The 22,201-nt window shown below is 54.4% G+C and overlaps 1 protein-coding gene across 2 annotated transcripts; it reads right to left on the reverse strand.

Annotated features, from left to right (window-relative positions):
* Positions 1,453–22,172, reverse strand: SLC6A7 (solute carrier family 6 member 7). 2 transcript variants are annotated; one of them, XM_018050161.1, is made up of 14 exons: positions 21,871–22,172; positions 16,738–16,921; positions 14,951–15,082; positions 14,569–14,803; positions 12,791–12,929; positions 11,041–11,175; positions 10,044–10,147; positions 9,797–9,921; positions 8,988–9,100; positions 8,536–8,667; positions 7,947–8,046; positions 7,655–7,755; positions 6,912–7,079; positions 1,453–3,248 (listed from the first exon to the last, which is right to left on the reverse strand). In XM_018050161.1, the coding sequence occupies exons 1-14, from the start codon at positions 21,901–21,903 to the stop codon at positions 3,039–3,041; spliced, it is 1,911 nt and encodes a 636-aa protein (XP_017905650.1). In that variant the 5' UTR covers positions 21,904–22,172; the 3' UTR covers positions 1,453–3,038. The 2 variants fall into 2 exon arrangements, with proteins under 2 accessions (XP_017905650.1, XP_017905649.1); XM_018050160.1 differs by having other exon boundaries at positions 1,458–3,248; positions 6,912–7,130.

The following is a 22,201-nucleotide window of genomic DNA, read 5'->3' on the forward strand; positions in this document are numbered from 1 at the left end:
GCACCAAGCCCTCTTGTCTCTCTAACATTCACTAAGGGTCAGCTGCCACTTACTCTCCCACTCAAACCTACAGCTTTGCTCACGCAGGTTCTCTGCCCAAGTCCCTGTAGGCACTTGGGTTTGGCACCTGCTGGGACACTCTAGGATTCCAGGCTAGGGTTCTACTCCAGACAAGGCCGATGTCTCCTCTCAGGTGAGCACTGTGCTGTCAGGGTTTCCTCCAGCTGCAGGTCCCTGATCCCCAATCGGCTCCCACTGCAATCAAGGCCTAACTGGCATCTGGTATAAGGCAGGGAGATATGAAGTCAATATGGGGACCAGGATGGGAGTAGTGGGGACACGGTGTGGGCAGCAGAGGGAGCAGAAGTGTGGCATGGCAGGGAAGGCTGTGGGAGCAGCAGGAATGGGAAAAGCAGGAAAGATTGGAAGACTGGGCCAGGGAGGACAGTCCAGGAGCTGCAGAGGCAGGAGGAAGCAGGGCAGGTGAGTGAGGCTGGAGAGGCTGAAGCTGGTGGGGGTCTGTAGAAACCTGGAATCCTCCAAATGCAGACTTGGAATCTAGGAAAAGAAAAGCCTAAACTCTTAGGATCCTCCATTCCTGACTCCCAGGACCCAGGCCTACAGCTCAGTCCTAGAGCCCAGGCTCAGTCCTTGATCAAGTCCAGGGCAGCTCTGAGCAGGCTGGGCACCAGGGGCTCTGTGAGCAAGGCTTGAGCCCACCCCCACCCCCAGGGTGTGGGAAGAAGCCTTCTGAATTGTGATGGCCATTCCTGCATCTTTTGCAAATTAGCAAACCCATCTCTCCCCTACCTAGAGCCCCAAAGGGGGGTGGGGCAGAGGGGGCTCTGACCCTTTGTTAGGGGAAATTTATTAATATCCGAAATATGCAGCAGCCCCTCCTCTCTGCCCCAATCAAAGCCTTTGCAGACACCTGGGCCTCGCATTTGAAAGGCCCTGGGGCCCTTTTATATTGGCAAGGTCCTGCCAGATGGGGGTGGGTAGAACCAGGAAATTCTTCCAGCCTGGGAAACTCTTGGATCCTCCCAGTCCCTCTCTTGGAGCTCTAGCTGCTACTGCAGGTAAGGCTGAGGAAGACTTGGGGAGGAAAGGAGGACAGCCAGCCAGGGAAAAGAAGAGGACTGGTGGGCCCTGGTTTGTCCCCAGCTCTGCCTGTCTCCACAGGGTAGCCTTGAGCAAGTCTCTACCCCTTGGTGGGCCTTGGTTTGTCCACATGTATAATGGGAGACTAAGTGGTCATTAAGGACCTTCCTTATCATCCTTCCTAAGCCCCACCCACCCGCCCCTGCCTTGGACAAATCGCAAAGCTAGTGTCAGGCCAGGAGGGCCAGGAAAGGTGGCAGCTGAGCTTCAGTTTCCTTATCTGTCCACTGAGAACCGGGAAGTTCTGTGCTGCCCACCTTGGGGCTCTCACTGGCAAGGAGGCAATGTAAGGAAGATGACTTCATTGGTGTTTATTAACAATAAGCCAACAGAACACAGATGAGTTGGGGAGACATTGGGAAAGAGAAAGAGCACAGAGGCTGGACAACCACTCCAGGCCGCCCTGCCCCACAGAGGATGCCATGTGCAGGGAAGCTGCTCAGGCATTTTCCCACCCCACCCTCACCCTTCAGGGAAGGAGGGACCCTAGGGCAGCCCCTCCCATGCCTGGGGATTGAAGATGCCAGAGTCTCTGGGTAACCTGTCCCCAGGTCACAGGCCTGGGGTGTCAGTTGCTCTCTGCCTCTACCCTCATGTCCATGCCCAGGGACCCACGTGCTGAAGCAAAGTGGGCAGCATTGGGACCAGACAGTCATGCGTGTGAACCAGCTCCAAGTCTCTTAGTTGCCTGGTGGTCCATAGCCAAGGTCAATTCCCCAGCAATGCCTGGAGCTGGTGGAGACAGTGAGGGCTCCCAGGACAAGGAAGAGGGGAGGAGAGGGCCCTAGGTCCTGACTGACCCCTTGTCTCCACCTCTACAGGGCAGGTCAGGTGCCCCCTCCTCCAGTCCTAAGCATGTCCACGGCTCCCCACACAGGAGGAAATGGGGTCCAGTGAGGGCAGTTGTGGGGTCCTCCTCCTTCCCCTTCCCTCCACCTGCTTAACACCCTAGCTTAGGCATTGGCCCCTGTGCTCTGTCCTCAACAGGCTTCCCACCTCCACCCTGTGCACTGAGCCAGAAGTATATTCTATCTAAAGCACAGGATCATGCAAACGCCCTGCCTGCCCACGTCCCTGACTCCCCCACTCCCTCAGTCTTCATTCACACCTGAAACCTGTTGTAACCTGAAAATACTTGCTTCTCCCACCGTTCTCCCTTCTCACGTGCCCTTGGTCACTCCCTGGACTGCCTCCTGGCCACAGGGGAGGAAAACGGGGCCATATTCTAACCTCCATACCTTGGCTGGGTGAGCGCCTTGGCCAGAGGCCCTCCCCACCCTGCCCTCCTCTTTTTCTCTCTCCCCCCAAATCTGCCCATCCTCCAGGGCCTCAGGCCCTACCTCCTTTAGGAAACTTGGCCTGCACCCGTGACCCCATGGGAATCTTTCTTCCACTTGACTTGCTAACCCTTGATGGGGCCTCATGAACCTTGGGACACCCAAGTGTCCCTGGCAGCTCAAGATTCCGGCTACACTGAAGTGGATGGGGCAGGCTCCCTTAGGGAAAGAGAGGGGGCTGAGTCCTGAACAGAGATGAGACGGTGGTGCCAGCTGCCATGTGAGAAAGGAAGCTCGCTGGTTAGGAGGCCTGGGGTCCGGCCCCCTCTGCCATGTGACCTTGAGTAAGTCCCTCCTCCTTGGCCTCAGTCTGTCTGTCTGTGAAGAAAGGGCTGAGCTGGCTCATCTCAGCTTTCAATGTCTGTGTGTGTGTAGGGAGCAGACAGAGGTTTTGGGAGAGGCAGAGTTCACAAGAAGGACTTGCTTTGGGGACCAGCATCACCATGGCAGCCTCCAACAGCCTCAGGCCTCTCAGAACCCCCGAGAGTGTGCAGCTCCCCTCAGGGGCCGGCAGAGCCTGACATCTGCCTTCTTCCCGTCTCACATCATGGATTCCTCCTCCTCTGCAATCTCACGGTCTACTTCAATAGCCGTGTTCTCGAAGCTGGTGATGCCCCCGTACTTGCGCATGTGCACCATCAATGGCTTGGGTGACTGGCTCCCGGCCAGCGTAGCCACATACATGCCTGTCCGGTTCTCCTCCAGTGATGGGCCCCAATCCATGGCCGGCCGGCTCGCCTGCTGAAGCCGCTGCAGCAAAGCAACCACAGGGGTGAGAACCAGGGCTGGTGGAGTGCTTCTTGTGGCTGAGCACTGGTAAAACCCTCACCAAGTCACCTGGATTAGTCTTTGCAAAAACCTGGGGAAAGGGAGGGGGTGCTGTCACTTCCCCAGAGGAGTGTCACATAAGTGGAGAGAATCCTGCCCTGCAGCTCACAAGTTGGGTGGGTGGTCTTTGGGCATGAAGTTTAAGCTCTGCTTCCAGCATCTGTACCTTGGGAACAGGATGCCTTCAAAGGATGGTTAGCAAGGCACTGAGATAAAGCTCTCAGCAGGGTGCTGGCAACAGAGTAAGGCCCAGTAAATGGTGGCTGCTGTTGTGGTTACATGGTAGGCAGTCTGGGAGTCCACTCTAGGTCCCTTTCCCTAGATGCTGAGTCTTGAAGAGCTGGGAGCTTTGGTGGGACACCCATGCCCTAGAAGGATGGAGACAGAAGGACCATGCCTCTTTCTCTTTTTAATTTTTTAGTCACAGTGGGTGGCATGTGGGATCTTAGTTCCTTGATCAGGGATTGAACCCACATCCCCTGCATTGGAAGCGTGGAGTCTTAACTGCTGAACCACTAGGGAAATCCCAGAGTGGCCATCTCTGACATTCTGCCTCTGTTTCACTCTGACCTTTCCCTCTCCCAGCCCAGTTTCCATGGAAGGAGGGCGCTGACTAAGATGATAACTAAGCCTAGACATTCTAGGATTCCATCTTCCTCAAACCACATTCCCAAGCTCTCTGCCTGCCCTGCCAGGGAGAAGAGCCCCAAACTCTTCAGTGAAGAAAGACACCAACAGTAAGTGGAGCCATGGGGTGTAGGTTCCAAGGGAGATAATGTATGTGAGCCCTGGGCTAAGGGCCTCACACAGCCCCATACCCAAAGCATAGTGATGTCCATTTAAATGTGTTTATTGGAAGCATGTTACCCCACTGATCAAAAACCTGCCAAAAACTTGTCATCTCACTGGGAATGAAATCCAAAGTGCTCACCTGGCCTCCGCGTCTTGGCCCCTCTCTATCTTTGTGATGCTGGATCCTGCCACGCTCTCTCTACCAGCTCTGATCCAGTCTCACTGACCTCCTTGCTGGCCTCAAACATGCTCGCTCCTCCTGCCTCAGGGCCTTTGCACTGACTGTCCTTCTGCCTAGGATGCTCTCCCCTTAGACATCTTAACCTTGGCAGTTTAGTCAGGTCTGTATCCCCTCCTCAGAGAGGTCTCCCGTAGCCACCCTGGCCTGAACTTCCTTCACTCTCTATTCCTGTATTCTGGCTTGGTTTTGTTTTTAAGTATTACACTTACCACTGCCTTCATATGTTTGTTTATTGTCTGTCTCCTGCATTAAAATACAAGCTCCCCGAGTTTAAGGACTGAAATTTGTTTCCAGCTGCACTCTAGTGTCTAGACCAGGTTTCGCAACCCGAGAGCCCTGCTGACTGTGGTTAGAGAGGAGTTCTGCACACTGAACAGTGTGTAGCAGGATCCCTGACTTCCAGATGCCAGTAGCATTCTTCCTCTAGCCCTGCCCTCTCAAGACAATCAAAAAGTCTCTAGACATTACCCAGTGTCCCCTAAGGGCAAAATCACCCCTGATTTTGAGGCGATTTTGAACTGGCTTAGAACTGAGCCTCGTGCGTCCCAGCTCTGTGCTGAGGATGGGCTTATGTAATCCTTAGAGTATCCCTGTGAGAGGGCAGTATTATTACCTCCAGCCCCACAGATACTATCTGAAGGAATGGTTCTGAGACATTAGTTAAATTGGCCAAGGTCGCACAGGGGGGATGTGGTAGTGCTAGCGTTTGAACCCAGGCAGTCTTGACCGCATCCTGAACTTGAAAACTACCCTGCTTTTCTGTGTCTCACAGTACTGACTATGTTGATGAGCTTTTTTTCTTCTCACAGCAACCCTATGGGCAGGTATCACTATACTTATTTTTTCCCCTTTTTTCCTAGGGAGAGCGTGAACTCAGTCCCCCACTACCACAAATTATGCAGTCGAGTTTTCTGCATTTGGGGAAATCACAGGGGTTAGCACATCTGGAGTGCGCTGGATGAACCACACCCTGGAAAACACCTTCGTGATCATGGCAAGTCCCCTGACAGGTAAGGACACTGCCCTCATTTTAAAGACAGAGAAAGCAAGGTTCAGAGAGGTGCACTCACTTGCTTAGGATCCCAAAGCTGGCAAGTGGCAGCCCCAGGACTCCTATCCTAGTGTGTCAGTGCTGGGAGCCCTGGTCTCTGAAGCTGGCACTCCTGAGCTGGACAGTGACTCCTCTGTGGGACTCACAGAGCCCCCAGTGCCCTGGCCCCTCTGCCTGACTGTGGGTGGTGGTGGCAGCGGGACAGGAGGGAGACAAAGCCAGGCTTGGGCACCATAAACTTCTTCCTTCCCTCCGCAGACACCCTGGCTCTCAACATGGAGACAAGTCTCCTTTAGTAGCACAGGTGAGGCTCCTGCAGTTCAGAGAGGGAAGGGGTTTGCCTCAAGTCACACAGCAGCTGGAGACAGAGCAATGGCTGGACTCCAGGACTCCCCTGTGGTCTGTGCTACGTGACCACAGTCCACTTCTGCCAGGGAAGGGCTCTGAGCTTCTCTTCAGAAACTGGAAGGTGGGATGAGGGACAGCCAAGGAATAGTGAAGGTGAACGAGCAGGGGGGCAGCAGTGTGCTGGTTAGCAGGCTGGGGAAGAGTGGAGGGGCATAGGAGTCCTGATTCCAAGCCAATTTCACTGTTACAATTATTCCCACCCTTGTCAATTTCATGTTATCAACGATTTGACAACTGGCTCACAGTTTTCCTGAATATTTAACAGTTAGCTCTCATGAAGCAGTGCTGGTGGCTCCAGCACACTTCTGATGGTGGGCGTGTATGTGTGTGTGTCCCAAGGCTGTCTCTGGGCCCTAGCATGCTCACTCAGCCCTGCTCACTCTGACACCCTCTTGCCACCAGAGGACTCCCCGCCCACTGCCTTAGAAGCGGAGGACCCAGCATGCCGAGGACACTTGAGGTTCAGAGGGGCTGGGTCTTCAGCAGCCATACAGCATCCTGGCACATCCACTGACCCACAGAGGGCCCCTCCTCCCGTCTTCTGAGCCTGCAGAATCCCATGCCAAACGGCTTGCAGTCTGTATGCTTCCTGGGTCTCCCCACAAAGCCCTGGCCATGGGCAGGGCTCCTGGTCACAGGAGGAGGGTGAAAGCTCATCCCTGGGTTCCCTCAATGTTGCTTCAGACCCGGAGTTCCATAGGAAAGCTAGCAACCCAAGTTCAAATTCTGACCCGTGCACAACTCACCATGGGACGGTGGGTAAACCCCTTGTCCTTTCAGGTTCCCCCATGACAGGGGGGCCTTGGACAACATTAGTGGTCTCTGGATTGCGCCCCTCCCCTGCCAGAGGCCCCGCGTGGTATGAGGGGCCACAGGACAGGACTCTGGCCTCAGAGCATGCCGCAGCCCAAGCCGATCTGAGCTGATTCACAACTCAGGCTACTGGTTAGGAAAAAAATGCTCTTCCCAGTTAAAAGCACCCTGCAGGCCCTGAAAAAGGTGTTGGAGCAGAGATTGTCTGCTCTAGAGGTTGGGCGCAGAGCAGGGCCATGGGGTTGGGGGCTGGGGGCAAGCAGGGGTGGGGCAGACTCACCTCCCAGAGCGAGCCCTCCTCTCGAAGCACGGCTACCAGCATGCCGGCTGGGATCATGAGGCAGGACAGCAGGCCCATCAGGATGCCCAGCAGCTCTGCCCAGGCTGGGAAGCGGTAGCTGCCATACTCTGAGGGCTGGTACTTGACGATGCTATACACCAGCAGGGCCTGCAGGTGGGGGCTCCCAGCATCACAGAGGGCCTCGGGCAGGCCCCAGAGCTTGGGATAGCCCAGGTTTGAGCTACTGTAAAGCCTGAGATAGCTCACCCCAGGGCCATCCCAAGGCCTGAGAGAGCCCAGCCCAGAGCCACCCAGTCTCTGAGAAAGCCCAGTCCGAAGCTATACCAGAACCTGAGCTGGCCCATCTTTGGAGCCTTTGCAAGTCCTGAGACAGCCCTGTCCAAAGCTGACCCAATGCCAAAGCCTGAGATGGCCTATCCCTGAGCTGCTCCAAATCCAAGGCTAAGAAGCACAGCCTCAACACCCCAGCCCTAAAGCTCTGAAGCCTAAGAAAGCCCCACTCATTCTGCCAATCAGACGCAGGGCCAGGCCCAGCACAGCTACAAAAGCTGGGGATACCACGGGAGAGGGAAGTAGACCAGGATCCTGGTACTCACTCTATCCCCTAGCCCTGACAGAGGTCCACTGAGGGTCAGGGCAGTCCTCCCAGACTGGATGCCCAGAAGGGCCCTGCTCTCACCCCTAAGCCTCCAGCCAGCAGCCCTCCCTTCTACCCTGGTTACCAGGAGCGTGGCTGGGGACAGGAACAGCCAGCAGGCCCTGAAGTAGAAGCCCGGCTTGAAGCCCAGCATCATGTGGATGTCCCGGCAGAACCTCTGGATGCCTGCACGGGGAAAAGAAGGGAATGGCCCCACCCACAGCCTCACAAGCACCATCAGCCCCTCCTCCACCCCAGTTGCCCCCACTGGAAACCCTGGCCCTTGGGACCAGAGACCCAGTGCAGGGGGGCTCCAGGGTAGACTCCCATTCTCCCACAGCGGGGAGCCTGACTCCACCTCCCACAGCCCCTCTCACCATACACCCGGGTGACGGCGAGGCATGTGGTGATCACCACCACCATCAGCCCGAAGCTGGCGCTGTAGTCATCCAGAAGGACCAGCCAGTACATGCCCCCCTGGAACACAAGTCACAGCTCTGGAGTGCCCTCATCCCAGCCTCGATCCCCAATGCTGCCCCTTCTCCAGGCAGGAAGTGAGCTGGGAGCGGGCAGGCCAGCAGGGAGGGCAAGATGATAGAGCGTGACTGCTGTCTGCCTGCGAGCTCTCCATACACACCATCCGATTTGAGTCTCACAAGCCGATAGCCCATATGTAGACCCCACTTTATCAGTGGGAAAACAGGCTTAGGAAGGTGAAGCCACTTGTCCTGAGGTCACTTATCAGTGCAGGAATAAGGCTTGAAGACTTTTTAGACTCTAAAATCAGAACTCTGGGTCATAGGCCAAGCTGCCTCTTGAGAAAGAGGCTCTGGGGTCGACTAGCTTCCTCCCACAGAGGAAGAAGCAGGTAGCTTGGGGCATGTTTGGCCTGGCCACAGACAGCGCTGCAGGTGTCTGCCCCAGCCTTGCCCACCAGCTGTCCGCCCACCCCACAGCACCACTCACATCCGTCGTGAGGACCAGCCCCAGCAGGTACATGGCCACGCAGATGAGCCCCGAGAACACAGCCTTCTTGGGCCGAAGGTAGTACGGGAACTCATCCGTAACAGCTGTCACAATGGTCTCCAAGAAGGCAAACTGGGGGGAGAAGGGGGGCTCAGAGTTCTGCCCCCACCACACACATACAAACACACACACAGAGGTCCATCCCACAGATGCAGAAACACACACAGTACACACATGTCATACGCACATCACACATATCATACAAACAGAAACATCATGTGAAGACATACACAGATACACAGGCACACATCTCACACTGGACAGATACACACAAACATAGATGCACACACAGACAGATAGACCCGCATCACACACGGATAACACGTGCAGCGAGACGCGCACGCACGGCAGACACGGACCACAAGGCACGCCCACTGGCACGGGCAGCTCACCTGGCTGTCCAGGCCGAGAGTCAGCAGCATGAAGAAGAACAGGAAGGACCAGAAGGGCGACAGAGGCAGCATGGTCATGGCCTGCGGGTAGACGACAAAGGCCAGGCCAGGGCCTGGGCCGAGGGCACGCGGGGTCAGCAGCCTGGGGAACGTGGGGCCCCACACATGTGCTTAAACACACGGGACTACTACTTACACCCACTTGCGTCAAACCCAGAGATGTACACTCACTGCACACTTCCAACACTTTCTTAACTCCTAAGACACAGGCCAGCACACTGTCCGTGCTCCATAAACACAGGTTGATTTAAAAAATGAATTAATAATAAGTACATGAGTAAACACAAGACCAAATAGGAACCCTCATTTGAATACGCTTTTGTGCACAACCATTTGCACTAACAGTTCCATGTACACACACACACTCAGATACTCCCATTGGCGCAAGACACTGATTCACAACATCATCCAAACCCTCAATGCACTTACACAGGCATCTCCATACAGGGTGTGACTCATCTGAACAAGCAAGGCAAGTTCCTGAGGTGTGACAAAACACGACAGTCTCCTCCAGAAAGTCACTTCTCTCCAGACACAGGTTGATACATATTCATTTGCACACCCATCCTTTTACACTTGAACACTCAGAAAACAGCTCAAACACATTCATTTGCATGCATGCTATGCACGTACACACATACACACACCATACCCATCCACAACCTTGCTGGTCCACATATATGCTCACTTGCCCAGCCCAGCTGTGCCCGATGCACCCTCCACCCACCAGGGCCAGGCAGCCTGCCCACCTGCTTTGGCTACTTGGTCCACAGGTACACCCAGCTCCTGAGACATGTAGCCCAGCACGGAGAAGATGGCAAAGCCAGCCAAGATGCTGGTGATGGCGTTGCCCAGGGTGACAATGAAGGTGTCTCTGCCAGGAGAAGTCCAGGCACAGGCCGGGGTGAGCGGCCTCCATCCTCACCCACAAGGCCCTCCCCGGCGAGCCACTCTCCTACCCACTCCAGCTGCCGGGGTCCGGGAGGCAGCACTGACCTATAGATATTCTGGTGAAATGTGTTGTAGGAGGCAAAGGTGAGGAGCCCCCCGAAGCCCACACCCAAGGAGTAGAAGATCTGAAGAGCAGCTTCGATCCACACCTGTGGCAGGGAAGGATGCAGAGGGAGGGCAGAGAGGAGAGGTTGGCACACCGTGGTGCCCAGAGAGGGAAGGAGGTAGGGCAAGAGCCGGTTGACAGGCCCAGGGATGCTGTGATGAAGGACCTGGCTAATGAGTGACAGCACCTGGGAGCAAGGCCCGCTCTAACACTGCAGGACTCGGTCAAGTTCCTTCCTCTCTCTGGGCCTCAGTTTCCCCATCTAGGATCTAGAAGATACTCTCTAAGCTTGGTCCAGTTCTGAAGAAAGTAGTGCCTTGTATAAATTTTCAGTAGATGTATACTGACAATCAGCCCCTGTAACCCTTTTACTGCCTCTAGAGTTGGAGGAACCTGGATTTGAATCCCAGTTCCCCCACTTTTGAGCTGTGTAGACTCTTCAGGCCAGTTACCTCTCCAGCCCTCATGTCCCCCATCTGTACTGAGGGGATAGGAATGGTACCTGCCTCATTGGCTGGTGGTAAGGATCACATGACTACATTATGCACAATGCTAGAGCACGGGGCAGACATAGTCATCCACCAACAAGTAAGAATGCTACCTGTCAGGACCATTTTTCTATTATTATTACTAATATCATCCTTGGGTTTTACAGGCAGGTCTGGGAGGAAATCCTAACTCTGCTGCTCCCTAGCTGTGTGACCTGCTAATTCTTTTGGGCTTCAGTTTCTTCATCTGTAAAATGGGAGAGTAATGTCTACTGCATAGGATCGTGTATAGTAATAAAGGAAAAAGATACACAGTGCCAAGCACGGTGTCTGGTACAGGGGATTCACCATGTGGAAGATCCTCCCCCCAACTCCCTTTCCCTAGGGAGTCTTCTTTCCACTCCCTAGCTTGACCCCTCCCTTTACATGCTGGCCTTGAGGGTCTCACCTTGGAAGACAACAGGTGGTGGAACTGAGGGGTGAGATAGAACTGGATGCCCTTCCAGGCCCCAGGGAGGGTGACTCCACGGACCAGCAGCATGAGCAGGATGAGGTAGGGGAACGTGGCCGTGAAATACACCACCTGAGAGACAGTAAATGGGGACAGAGGCGGGTGACCTTCTCTCTTCTCTCCTCCTCTCAGAAACCCCCATCTTACTGACTCACCTCCCCAACCTTCAGGTAGCCCAAGTTAGAAACAGCCACCATCTGTGATGCTCTCTTTCCTTCCCTCACTCCCACCACACATCACTGCTTCCCAGGGCTGTTCCCACCCATCCACTCTCTCCAGCCCTGCGCCCTGGTCCAGGCCCCCCACTCCACCCCTTCCCCCACACAAACGCAGCCTGCATGGTCATTAGACATTGGACATGCCCAAACTCTCTGTCCTGTCTCCACCTGTTCCCAAACCTCCAGCTTCACCCCCAGCAAACACCATCAAGTCCCAAGCCCCTCACTGCCGTGGCTTGCACCACGATGACCTCTCCTGGCTTTCTAATGGTCTCCATGCTTTCTAACCTTTCTTTTAATAGTTCTTTTCCTCATGGACAACATCTCAGCACTTTGCAGAGAGATAAGTTCTAATTTATAAATGATTGAGTAAACCACTCAGAAGGTTTCCAACTCCTAAAACAGCTCTATGGCCCTTCCTACCCTCCATAAGCTACAGTGGGCTTTGTCTTCCCAGCTTCTAGCTGGTCTTTTTCGCATAACAGTTGCCTGACTTTTCCACCTGGGGCTGTTTCAATTTCCAGCTCGAGGCCCAGCTAAGTAGAGCACTCCACCCTTCTGCCCAAGGTGACTGGTCCAGAGATGAGTCTAAGACCCATCTATCCAGTGAGACTCAATTCTAGGATTTTTGAAACCTAGGGCAAGGGAGATAGCACCCCACTCCAGTACTCTTGCCTGGAAAATCCCATGGAAGGAGGAGCCTGGTAGGCTGCAGTCCATGGGGTCAGTAAGAGTCGGGCACGACTGAACGACTTCACTTTCACTTTTCACTTTCATGCATTGCAGAAGGAAATGGCAACTCACTCCAGTATTCTTGCCTGGAGAATCCCAGGGACAGAGGAGCCTAGTGGGCTGCCATCTATGGGGTCACACAGAGTTGGACATGACTGAAGCGACTTAGCAGCAGCAGCAGCAGGGCAAGGGAGAACACTAAGTAGGAAAGATGTATGCCTGGTGTTGCTAGGGGCAACCTCATGAAGAATGAAGCCTGAGAAGTCAATCTGGAGGAAAGCATTGCTGAGAGACCAAGAGAACAACATTCCTGATCTGAACCACTAGATCCAGCTGTACCTGAAGCAGACCCTCTGGACTTTCCAACTGAGTGTGATAACTGGCTTCTAGTCTTTGCATTTCAAAGAGCTGTGACTCATGCGCACCCTCCAGGCATTCAACAAACACTTGCTGAGCTTCTCCAAAGTGCCAAGCACTAGATTAGGATATAAGCTTGAATAACAGATAGGTCCTGCCCTTGGCATATTTCTAGTCTAGTGAGCCAGCCTGGCCGCCATCCAGCCCCGTCTCCACATCTTTCTTCAGGCAGCGCCTCCCCCTTCCCCTCAATCTCCTCTCCCTTCCCCTCTTCCCAGTTGAAGTCCATTCATCCTCTCAGGCTCGGTCCACACCCTGCCTCCTCCAGGAAGCCTTCGCCCTTCCCAGCCTCTCAGGCCTCCAGGGCCTCCCAGCTTCACCTTGCCCGAGGATTTCACACCCTTGAGGATACAGAGGTACACGATGACCCAGGCGAGCAGCAGGCAAAGGCAGAGGTTCCAGCGGATATGCCCGGGACTTCCGATGCCCTGGCTTCCTTGGATGTGGAGGACGTAGCGGCTGTGGGAGACAAGGCTTGAATGTCCTCTGGTCCACTTGCCATGCTCCACAGACATGGAGTGAAGCTGTGGCCAGCCCGCAAGGCTATCCTAGCTATTCTGTGTTTGATTCCCCTCCGTCCTTCTCTGAGCAGCTCTGCGCCCAGGAGCTGGGCCTCCAGAGACAATGTCACCCAGGCTCCTTCCTCGTCAGTCTCCACATGGGTCTGGCCAATGGGAGGCAACAGCCGGAGACTGGATGATGGGTTAGGGTATTTGCACACTTGCATGTATACATGTGTAAGCATGCACGCCTGCACACCATCAGAGGCTCTACAGCACAGCGCTGGCTAGGTGGCCCTTCCTCTGAGGCTTTCGATCTCCCCTGATTCTGATAACACTGCCTCCTTGCCTCAGGGGCGGTATGACTGTACCTCTTGCTAGTCCCTGGTGCCTCACATTTCCATGTAGATCCCCGCACCTCTGTGAAGTCCCTCCACTCACCCAACTCCCTTCAGTGAAGCCCTGTGACAGTGCCATCTGCTTTCTGCCTGCTCCCCAAGTGATGTAGCAGGCCACAGCATTGCCATGGAGACCCTAGGCAGCTGCCAGTGACCATGTCATGTTCTTTGGCTTTTAGTTGCAGACCCAAGCCTGTCCTTCCCCACTGGTCAGACATATTCCTCAGCAGGTGCAGACACTTTAGATTCATTTCAAATGGACAAATGAATGAACTATGTAATAAATGCAGGTTGGAGGCTAAAACATTTAAAAACATGGGGCTCATTTGGGAGAAAACGCCTGAGAGTAGCCTTTTGCAGGCAAAGGGTTATGGTTATCTGGTCTGTGTCCTCTGGTCAGCCAATGGTCCCTACCTAGGAACAAGGCTAGTTTGGAATGTTCCAGAACAGGATCAAGCATCAGGAGGCCTTGATTCTAGTGCTGCCTCTGCCAGTAAGTTCTGAGCAAGCCTCTGGGCCTTGTTTTCTCAGCTATAAAGTGGGACTTTGGGACAGGCCAGTGGGCAGTGATGCCCTTCTGACCCCCACCACTCAAAGGGGCTCGTGATGTGGCTGGTTCTGAGTTAACTGTGTCATTCTCAAGCAACCCTTTACTCTCCTAGAGTCTCCTCTCTCCTGTTAGACTAACCCGAGATGGTCCTGTTTGACCATGATCTCTGCTAAGTGTTTTGCCTGCTAATATAGTCGGCGCTCAATAAACACAGATTGAATAAATAAACGAGTGACTGATACCATCCTATGAAGCAGGGACTCTCACTACCCCTTGTACAGAGGAGGAAACTGAGGCTCCAGATGTTGACAATGACTGTTATCATCAACATCATTACTATCAGCTAGCATTTATTGAGCACTCACTATCCACCAGGCTGAGCGGCACAATTTATATGCCTTCTTTCCTTTAATCCTCACAGTAGCCTTCAGATACTATCACACCCGATTCAAAGATAAAGCATCACAAACCAAATAAATTGTTCAAGGCCACACAGCTGGTTAGGTGAAGAACTGGGGTTAGCACTCGGAGTCCATCCAACACAGCACCTGAACTCAACCTTTGAGGCGCATGTAGAGCCCCATAGGAGCACGGGCACAGTGCTGCCCCCTGTCCCTCCCTGACTGCTGCTGGGCCAGTAGGGGCCTGACCTCCAGTACTCCTCGCTGGGGCTGACAGTGCTGGTGAGGTTGAGGGGCAGGGCCCCGTTGCCATCCTTGGAGCCTCTGTGCTCGAGGCAGAGGTCCGTGTTCCACCAGTTGCCACAGTGTTCCCAGGGCAGGTTGCTGGTGAGGGAGGCGAAGAGGTAGAAGAGGACGTAGGCGATAATCATGTTGTAGTAGATGGCCACGAGGCCCACGATGAGCAGCATGGCCGCGCCGGCGCCTGGTGGGGGGAGGGGCGGCCTTCAGGCCAAGGAAGCCATCCCCTTTCTAGATTTCACCTCCTTCTCTGCCTAGAGGACAGAGAGTAGGGGGCAACCTCCCTGCCTCCCTCAGGCTTTCAACACTGCCCACCCCTACAAGGCCTCACCTTTGAAGAGGGGGCTGATTTTCCAGACGGCCAGGGGTCCCAGACTGGAGAACTGGCCCAGAGACAGCTCGAGGAAGAAGAGGGGGATGCCGCAGATGGCCAGCATGAGGAAGTAGGGGACGAGGAAGGCGCCTGCAAGGAGGAGGGAGGGAGGGGGAGGTCTAGGGATGGGAGGTCAGCTCCTCTTAAAGCCTAGCTCTAGCCCCACCCCCTCCCATGACTGGCAGACACCTTCACTTCTCACGTGGGGCTGGGCACTGCGGGACTGTCTTCTTTTCTGCCAGGAGATCACTGAGGGCCAAGTGGACATACGGGGATTTACTTACCTCTGTAGCCCTAGTGCCCAGGCCAGGACTAGGCTCAGACAGACATTGAGTGAATGAATGAACAAATGAGCGAGTGAATGAATGCATTCCCTGCCAGGTAAAGCACAAACTCCTCAGTACAGAAGTCGACGACCTTTAGAATCTGCCTCCTGTCTACCTGCTCCTCCCCTCCTCCCAGTGGCACCTCAGATGCTTGTGGCTGCCACCTGTGGTTCCTGTGCCCAGCATCCCTCTTCCTTTTCTTCTCATATTGGCAGCTAGCTCCTTTACAGGACTGCCTACGACCATATGGCTCTGGAAAGGCTCCCAGTCACACCAGCCAACCCCTGCCCACCCTTCCTGGGCACATATCCCAAGGCAGGCCAATTAGAGACCTTCCCTGCAATCCAACATAGATTCATTCAGAGGGAACAGTTCTGAGGAGGAAGTCATTCCATAGTTGTCTTTGGCCACCCCCGACACACCTGTAGGGAGGAAGTCTGATCCAGGGAAAATGAGGTCAGCACACAGAAAGAAAAAGCCTCGGGAACCAGGGAGAGGGAGGGCAGAGACCACTGTGGACATCCCCGAGTTCCCGGAGCTTCAGAGGCTAGCACTCATCCCATACTTCCCTGTCGTCCCAATTCATCTTGTCCTCGCTTCATCTAGTTTTCCTTGCGTTTCTGTCGCTCTGCCAACATCTGCTTCTTTAAGGAGTTTGGTAGAGACAGGAGGAGACACGGAGTGCTGGCAGGAGCAGATTGGCTCCGGAGATGATAACCCTGGGGTGGAACGTTGGGTCGCCAGCCTGTGACCTTGGGCAAGGAACCTGGCCTCTCCAAGCACAGTGGCCCATCAAGACAACAGTGCCCACCCAGGTGGTTGTCATCAGGGTTAAGTGAGGCAGGCCTGGGGCCTGGCAGATGGTGAGTGCTCAACCCCAGCTATTGGTGGTGAGACTTAGAATAGCCACTTGATGAAGAAGCAGGGACAGAGAATTTAAGATGGAAAAGATGTTGTATTTGCAGCTTGAAAGGAAGGAACCAAGAGGCAAAGCTAGATTGAAGATTTAAGAACCCAGGAGTAACTGATTGATGGAGTGAGGTTCCAAGGGAGGTGAGGTGGGAGAGGAAGGGATGCAGAGAATACTGAGAGCGCAGTAACCACTGACAGGCAGATACAGCTCTTTATCACAAAGCGGAGGCAGCCCCCTCTGCCCATCACTCAGGGCCCAGGAAGTGCCAAGGCTTAGGGAGAGAACTGAGTGAGTATCTACCCTGGGGATGAGAGGGGAAGGAAGAGACTGGGAGAGGAAAGGCGATGAGGCCGGGTGAGCGCCTACTTCCAGCCCAGGTCACCGCTTTCAACTAATCAGCCCAGGGTCACATAGGGGACAGTGGCCAAGGTCACTCAAAACCTCACTCCACCCTGAGCCTTGGTCCACTGGCCTCGACACCCCTCATGCAGGCATCGGGCTCATACCTCCTCCATTGGTATAGGCTCGATAGGGAAAACGCCAGACGTTCCCCAGGCCGACACAGTAGCCGATGCAGGACAGCAGGAAGTCCAGCTTGCCTGTCCAGTTCCCCCGGTCTGCGGCAAAGTCCACGTCCAGGTCTACATCGCCCTGGTCGCTTGGGGTCATTAGCAGGTCTGGGGTGACAGGCTGCCAGCGAGAGACACCAAAGAGGTGAGACAGAAAGGCGAGGCCAGGTTGAACTGGGACCCCCCCACCCCCACTCCCATCTCGAATAAGAATATGAACTCAAACAGGGCTAACTGCAAAGAACTCTATTAGTTCAGACAATCAGCTGCTCTCACTGTTACGCTGGGCTGACACGTTAGCCCAGGAGCTAACGTTAGCCGAGGAGCTCCACGGCAGGAGCTCCTCAAGATTTCAGGTGACTACAAACTTTTGAGAGCAGCAGGGTGGCTCTGGCACTAAGAAAGCTATCTTAATCTTAGTTTGGCTAACACAGAGGTGCAATCAAGTGATGGTCCTATCTTGATGATGATCTTAATAACAGTTACCATGCGTGAGCACTTATCATGCACTCACTGTGCGAAACATTTTACTCATTACCTGATTTCATTCCCAAAACAGTTCTGAGAGCTAGGTACAAACAGAGGTACTTGCATACTCAGTTGTGTCCAACTCTTTGCGACACCATGGACTGTAGCCTGCCAGGCTCCTCTGTCCATGGAGATTCTCCAGACAACAACACTGGAGTGGTTGCTATTTCCTCCTCTAGGGGATCTTCCCCACCCAGGGATTGAACCTGTGTCTCCTGCATTGGCAGGCTGGTTCTTTACCACTGAGCCCCCTGGGAATCTCTGAGAGCTAAGTATTCATCAAAGGGAAACTGAGGCTCAAAGAGGTATCAATAACACATCCAGAGCTTTTACAAGGCTGACTAGTGGGAGAACTAGGTCTCCAGTCCAGGCTTCCTAATGCTGAGGCCCAGATCTTCAATCACCCAGTGCCGGAGTTCCACTACTCCATTCTGAGCGCCGTATTTTAAGAACGATACCAGCAGTTTGGAGCATGTGCACAAAGCAGGTGGCTGGACTGGAGCATGTTCAGGAAAAGCAGTTACAGGAGGACAAGAGGAAGAAGCAGGGCCCTTAGCATAGAAAGGATGGGGCGTGGAGGGAACGTGGGCTCCCTTGGGTTTAGATGTATGCTGTGTGGCTCAAAGAGGCCTGCTGAGGACTGTGAATTTTAGTTCTGAAGCAGAAGCTACTGAAGCCCCAGTCTGTCTAAGGAAGTTGTGACCTTCCTGTCTCTGGAGGAGAGATGCTCGCACAGAGGGGAATGGGAACCAGCTGTCCCTAATATCCCCTCCCATAATTTGAGGAGGGTGGAGAAGTTCACTGGGCATCCTCCCTTTAGGCTGGGGCTGGGAGATGGAGGCCCTCCTCAGGGTGCTTGGAATCCTGGCCCAAGGGATGTGAGGTAGTGTGTCCGTGAGTTATCTGGGCTTTGGACCCGGAAGAAAGCCCAAAGTCCCCAGGATGACTATCTAAAATTCACACAGCAGCTCCCAGAAGTGCCCCTGGGAGCAGGGCAGGAGAAAAGGGGCAGCTAGACATTTTCTGCTTGACTCTGAAAGCCACGTCCCATGTAGAGAACAGAGCTGCAAAGAAGGCAGGTTATCAAATAGTGTCATGGTTTTCAGACAGGAAAAAGGACCTCCTGCTTCCTGCCGAGGAACAACCATGAGAAACTGTGATTCCACTAGACTGGACGTCAGGAGATGACGATTCTCACCCCCGATCTGTGCCAATTCACTATGCAACCTTAGGAAAGACTCTTCTGAGCCTTAATTTCCCCATATGGACACTGAGGAGATTCCCAAAAACAAATCACTTGAAATGTTTGTAGATGTTTGAGGGAACAAGGGATTTTTTAATCAAAAAAGTTTGGGGAAGGCTGGGTTATCACAAGGTAAAACAGGTTTCTTTGTTGCAGGACTTGTCATATCCTTTAATGGGCCACTGTGCACTGTGACTCTCCAAGTAGGTTCTAGAACAGACAAATATCCTCCAATTCTACTTAAGAAAAGGGTTTCAAGGAGCTAGCATGCCAGGATATCCTTGGCAGAAACACAGATCTAGATAATCTTTAGTTAGTAGTCTTCTGGCTCTGATGGTCTGTGAGGCGAGATTCACCAAGGAGACTTCACTGCAGTGGTCACGAATCAGATCAGGTCCAAGCACAGGGATTCAGCAAACAGCTCCACCCGATTTGTTTTATCTCCTAAAATTGCGCTTCCTGGCACCAGCCCAAGGAGGTGTCTACATACACATCAGGTAACAGAGGAAACTTTGCTGGTGACTTGTCATCTGACAAGCGCTAGCATGAGGATGGTGAAAGGACGGTCCAGGTGTCACAGGACTGGAAGTTTCTGGCTGCACTGGCAGAAATGTAACAGCATTGGGCCCTCGGTGATAGTGACAGCCGTGGTGGTGATCCCGCCTGAGGCTGGCTATCGGCCAGAGGGGCAGTGGTGATGAGGGCAGCCTAGCATGATTGTGGGTGACGGTGACAATGAGAAAGAGCATGAAAAAGCTGCTTTTCAAGTAACGGGGCTCTAAGGGTTGAAACCAGTATGTTGCCAGTAATTTCTTAGCTGTGATCTCAGACATGCTGGGGTGAGGGTAGCAGCAGTTCCCGGACCTGTATGAAACCCACCTCTTCCCTCCGATTCCCTTTCACTCTCCAGCTGAATGGGTTTCAGCCCTCTGGAGCCACTCCCTCCCAGGTGAACTCTAAGAGGGATAGGGTAGCAGCCATTGACACTGGCCCCTGGTATTGGATGGGGAGGCAGGCCTGACACCCTGTGACTCCCCAGTCCCATTCAGGCCAGCTGGCAGGAGGGCCCAATAATGAGGTTCCTCTGATCCCTCCTGAGAAGCTGCTGCCCTTTCTGTGTTCACAGAGCGGTCCTGGCTCTCTGTTTCCATGGTGACAAGAGTTTCAAGAGCAGGATGCTGTCAGCTCCTCCCCCAGTCAGAGGGAAACCTGTTTCTGCTCCAGGGACAGAGGATGGGGTCCTCCAAAGCTGAGCCAATCCAAAACCCATGTGGTACCTCCATCCCAACCACGGGGTAGATCCCAGGGGGCTGGCACAGCAAGGATGGAACTAATTGAGAGACAGGAAAGCAACCAAATCAATGGGGCAGGCTGGAAGCTTAATGAGTAGCTTCACATGTCTGCTTGAATGTGAGGCTGCCACCCCTGATCCCCCCACTCCCCACCCAGAGTCACAGAGGAACACAAATCTTAGCTTGCCAGATCCGCACCTCTCTTTTAGGGACCAGCAAATGTAGTCACCAGCAGCAGTAGGTCTGGGAGAGGTAGGATTTCCCAAGCCAAGGCTCTCATACCTTCTTCAAGATGAGAGAGACAGTAGGAATTTGGAGTCTGACTTCATCATTGTACAGACGAGGAGATGAGTTTCAGAGGAGAAGAGGTGAGCTCAAGGTCAAATGGTAAATTAAGGGCAGAGCAAAGCCGGGACCCAGACCCCTGACTTTCAGTTGTATGCTCCTCTCTGAACAACACCATTCCTTTGCCACACTTGGTACTTCCTCACTCCCTGCCCGCTTCTCTTCAAGACCAAGAGAGGGGACCCTGAGGCCAAGGGCCCCACCCCTGCCCTGTTGGTTTTAGGTTGCTCACTTTAACCTTCAGGAAAGCAGCAAGTTGCACCCCTCTGTGCCTCAGTTTCCTTGTCTATAAATGGGGGATAATAAGACCCAGCTCCCAGAATTGTTGGAGAATTACTTGAGATAAGGTTTCACACAACATGGGTATTTACATAATGAGTGGCCTTGTGCCAGTGAGGGGTGGGGGCTCTTGTGAGGAGGGAGAGGAAGGAGGAGAGAGTAGGATGGAAAAGAACAGCGGCTGGACTTAAGACGCAAAAGATCCACAAATGACCCCAACAAGTCACTCATGTCAGTAAATAAAAAGAACCCATTTATCACAGTAGTTCCACACTCAGCTGCCCCAGGGCAGACAGCTTGAATGAGTGCATGTTGGGGGTGAGGGTGTGGCTTGTGGGAGAGGGGACAGTCAACAATACCAGCTGCTGTGAGTTCATGGTATCCCCCCACCCCAGGACTGGGGGGCCTGCTTTGGTGCCCCTCACTTGGGACCAGCGATGGTCCAGGTTAGACAACATACTTGCTCAAAGTCACCGGGTAAGTGGCATTTGCAGAAACACTACCCATGAGTTTGGACTTCTTGGTTAATACTGGTACTTTTAAGCCCAAAGCCAGAAACTTCCCCCAAGACTCTCCCTTCTTATGCACTTGCAACTTGGCTGGGAGGTCCAACCCCAAGGACAAGGTGGGGAGGGGCTGAGGTCTGTGTCTAGGAATAGAGACTTGGCCTCCTCTCTCATGCCAGCTTCCACCCCACCTCCTGAGCTATGGGGTCTTGCATTTCTTCCCTCCTTGCCTTTGCCTCCCTTGTGTCCTGCTGAGGGGCAGCCTGGGGTCTTAGCAGGGAAGCTCAAGCTGCCAGGAGAACGAAGCCAGTGGGGAGGAAGGAGGTGGTGGGCGCTGCAGGGGCAGAAGCACCTGCAGGAAACCAGAGTGCCCCTGCTGGCTCCCTGAGGCTGCTTCAGTGTAGAGTGCATAGATAAGGACCTGGTCCAAGCCCCCCCACCACCCCCCTCGTTAACCCAGCTCAGGGCTGCCTCAGCTACTCCAGCATCCCCCATCCCCCGACTCCCCTAATTAGCTCCTGGGGGAAAGGGATGCAGGTACTGGGGAGGGGCGCATGCCTAGCCCCAGCACCCCTACCTCCCGCCTACAGTGGCTGCAGACACCTGTTTGCAGAACTTGGCCCAATGAACCCTAGCCTCTCCCCGCCTCCCCTCCCCCACTTCCGCGGTCACACTGCATCCGGACCCCCAGATGGGGAAGGCCACCCCCCTACCCCGCGCAGACCGTGACCCCGCCCTTCCCTGCAATCCAGCTCAGCCGGCCTCCCCGAGAGCCCTGAGCCAAGTGTAGGTGTCCTCGCCAACCCTCCCAGGGGGCTCGAAAGGGGGCGGGCTTCTGCACCCCTCCCTCAGGTGCGCCCCTGCCCTCGTGCCCTACCTTGCGAAGGTGAGCTCCCTGGAGCTTCTTCATCTTGGAAGGCAGGTCGCTAGGGCTTCCCGGCTTGGCTTTTCCTGAGCGCAGAGAGCGGGCGAGGGAGCAAGAGATCGTGTCGCTGGCCGGCTGCCGCGCCTTGGCCTCCGCGACTCCCGCACACTGGCTGGGGGACCGTGGGCGCAGGCGCTGCCGTCTGCTACGGGCGTGGGGCGCGGGTTGGGCGCTGCAAACGCCCTGCTTCTCCCTGCGCAGCGCCCGAGGCTGGGGAGGGGCGCACCACTGAGCCGGTGTAGACTCCCAGACTGATGGGCTGACTGATGGACAGAGGAGGAGG

This window comes from Capra hircus, chromosome 7 (genome assembly GCF_001704415.2).
Source record: "Capra hircus breed San Clemente chromosome 7, ASM170441v1, whole genome shotgun sequence".
Classification (NCBI taxonomy): domain Eukaryota; kingdom Metazoa; phylum Chordata; class Mammalia; order Artiodactyla; family Bovidae; genus Capra; species Capra hircus.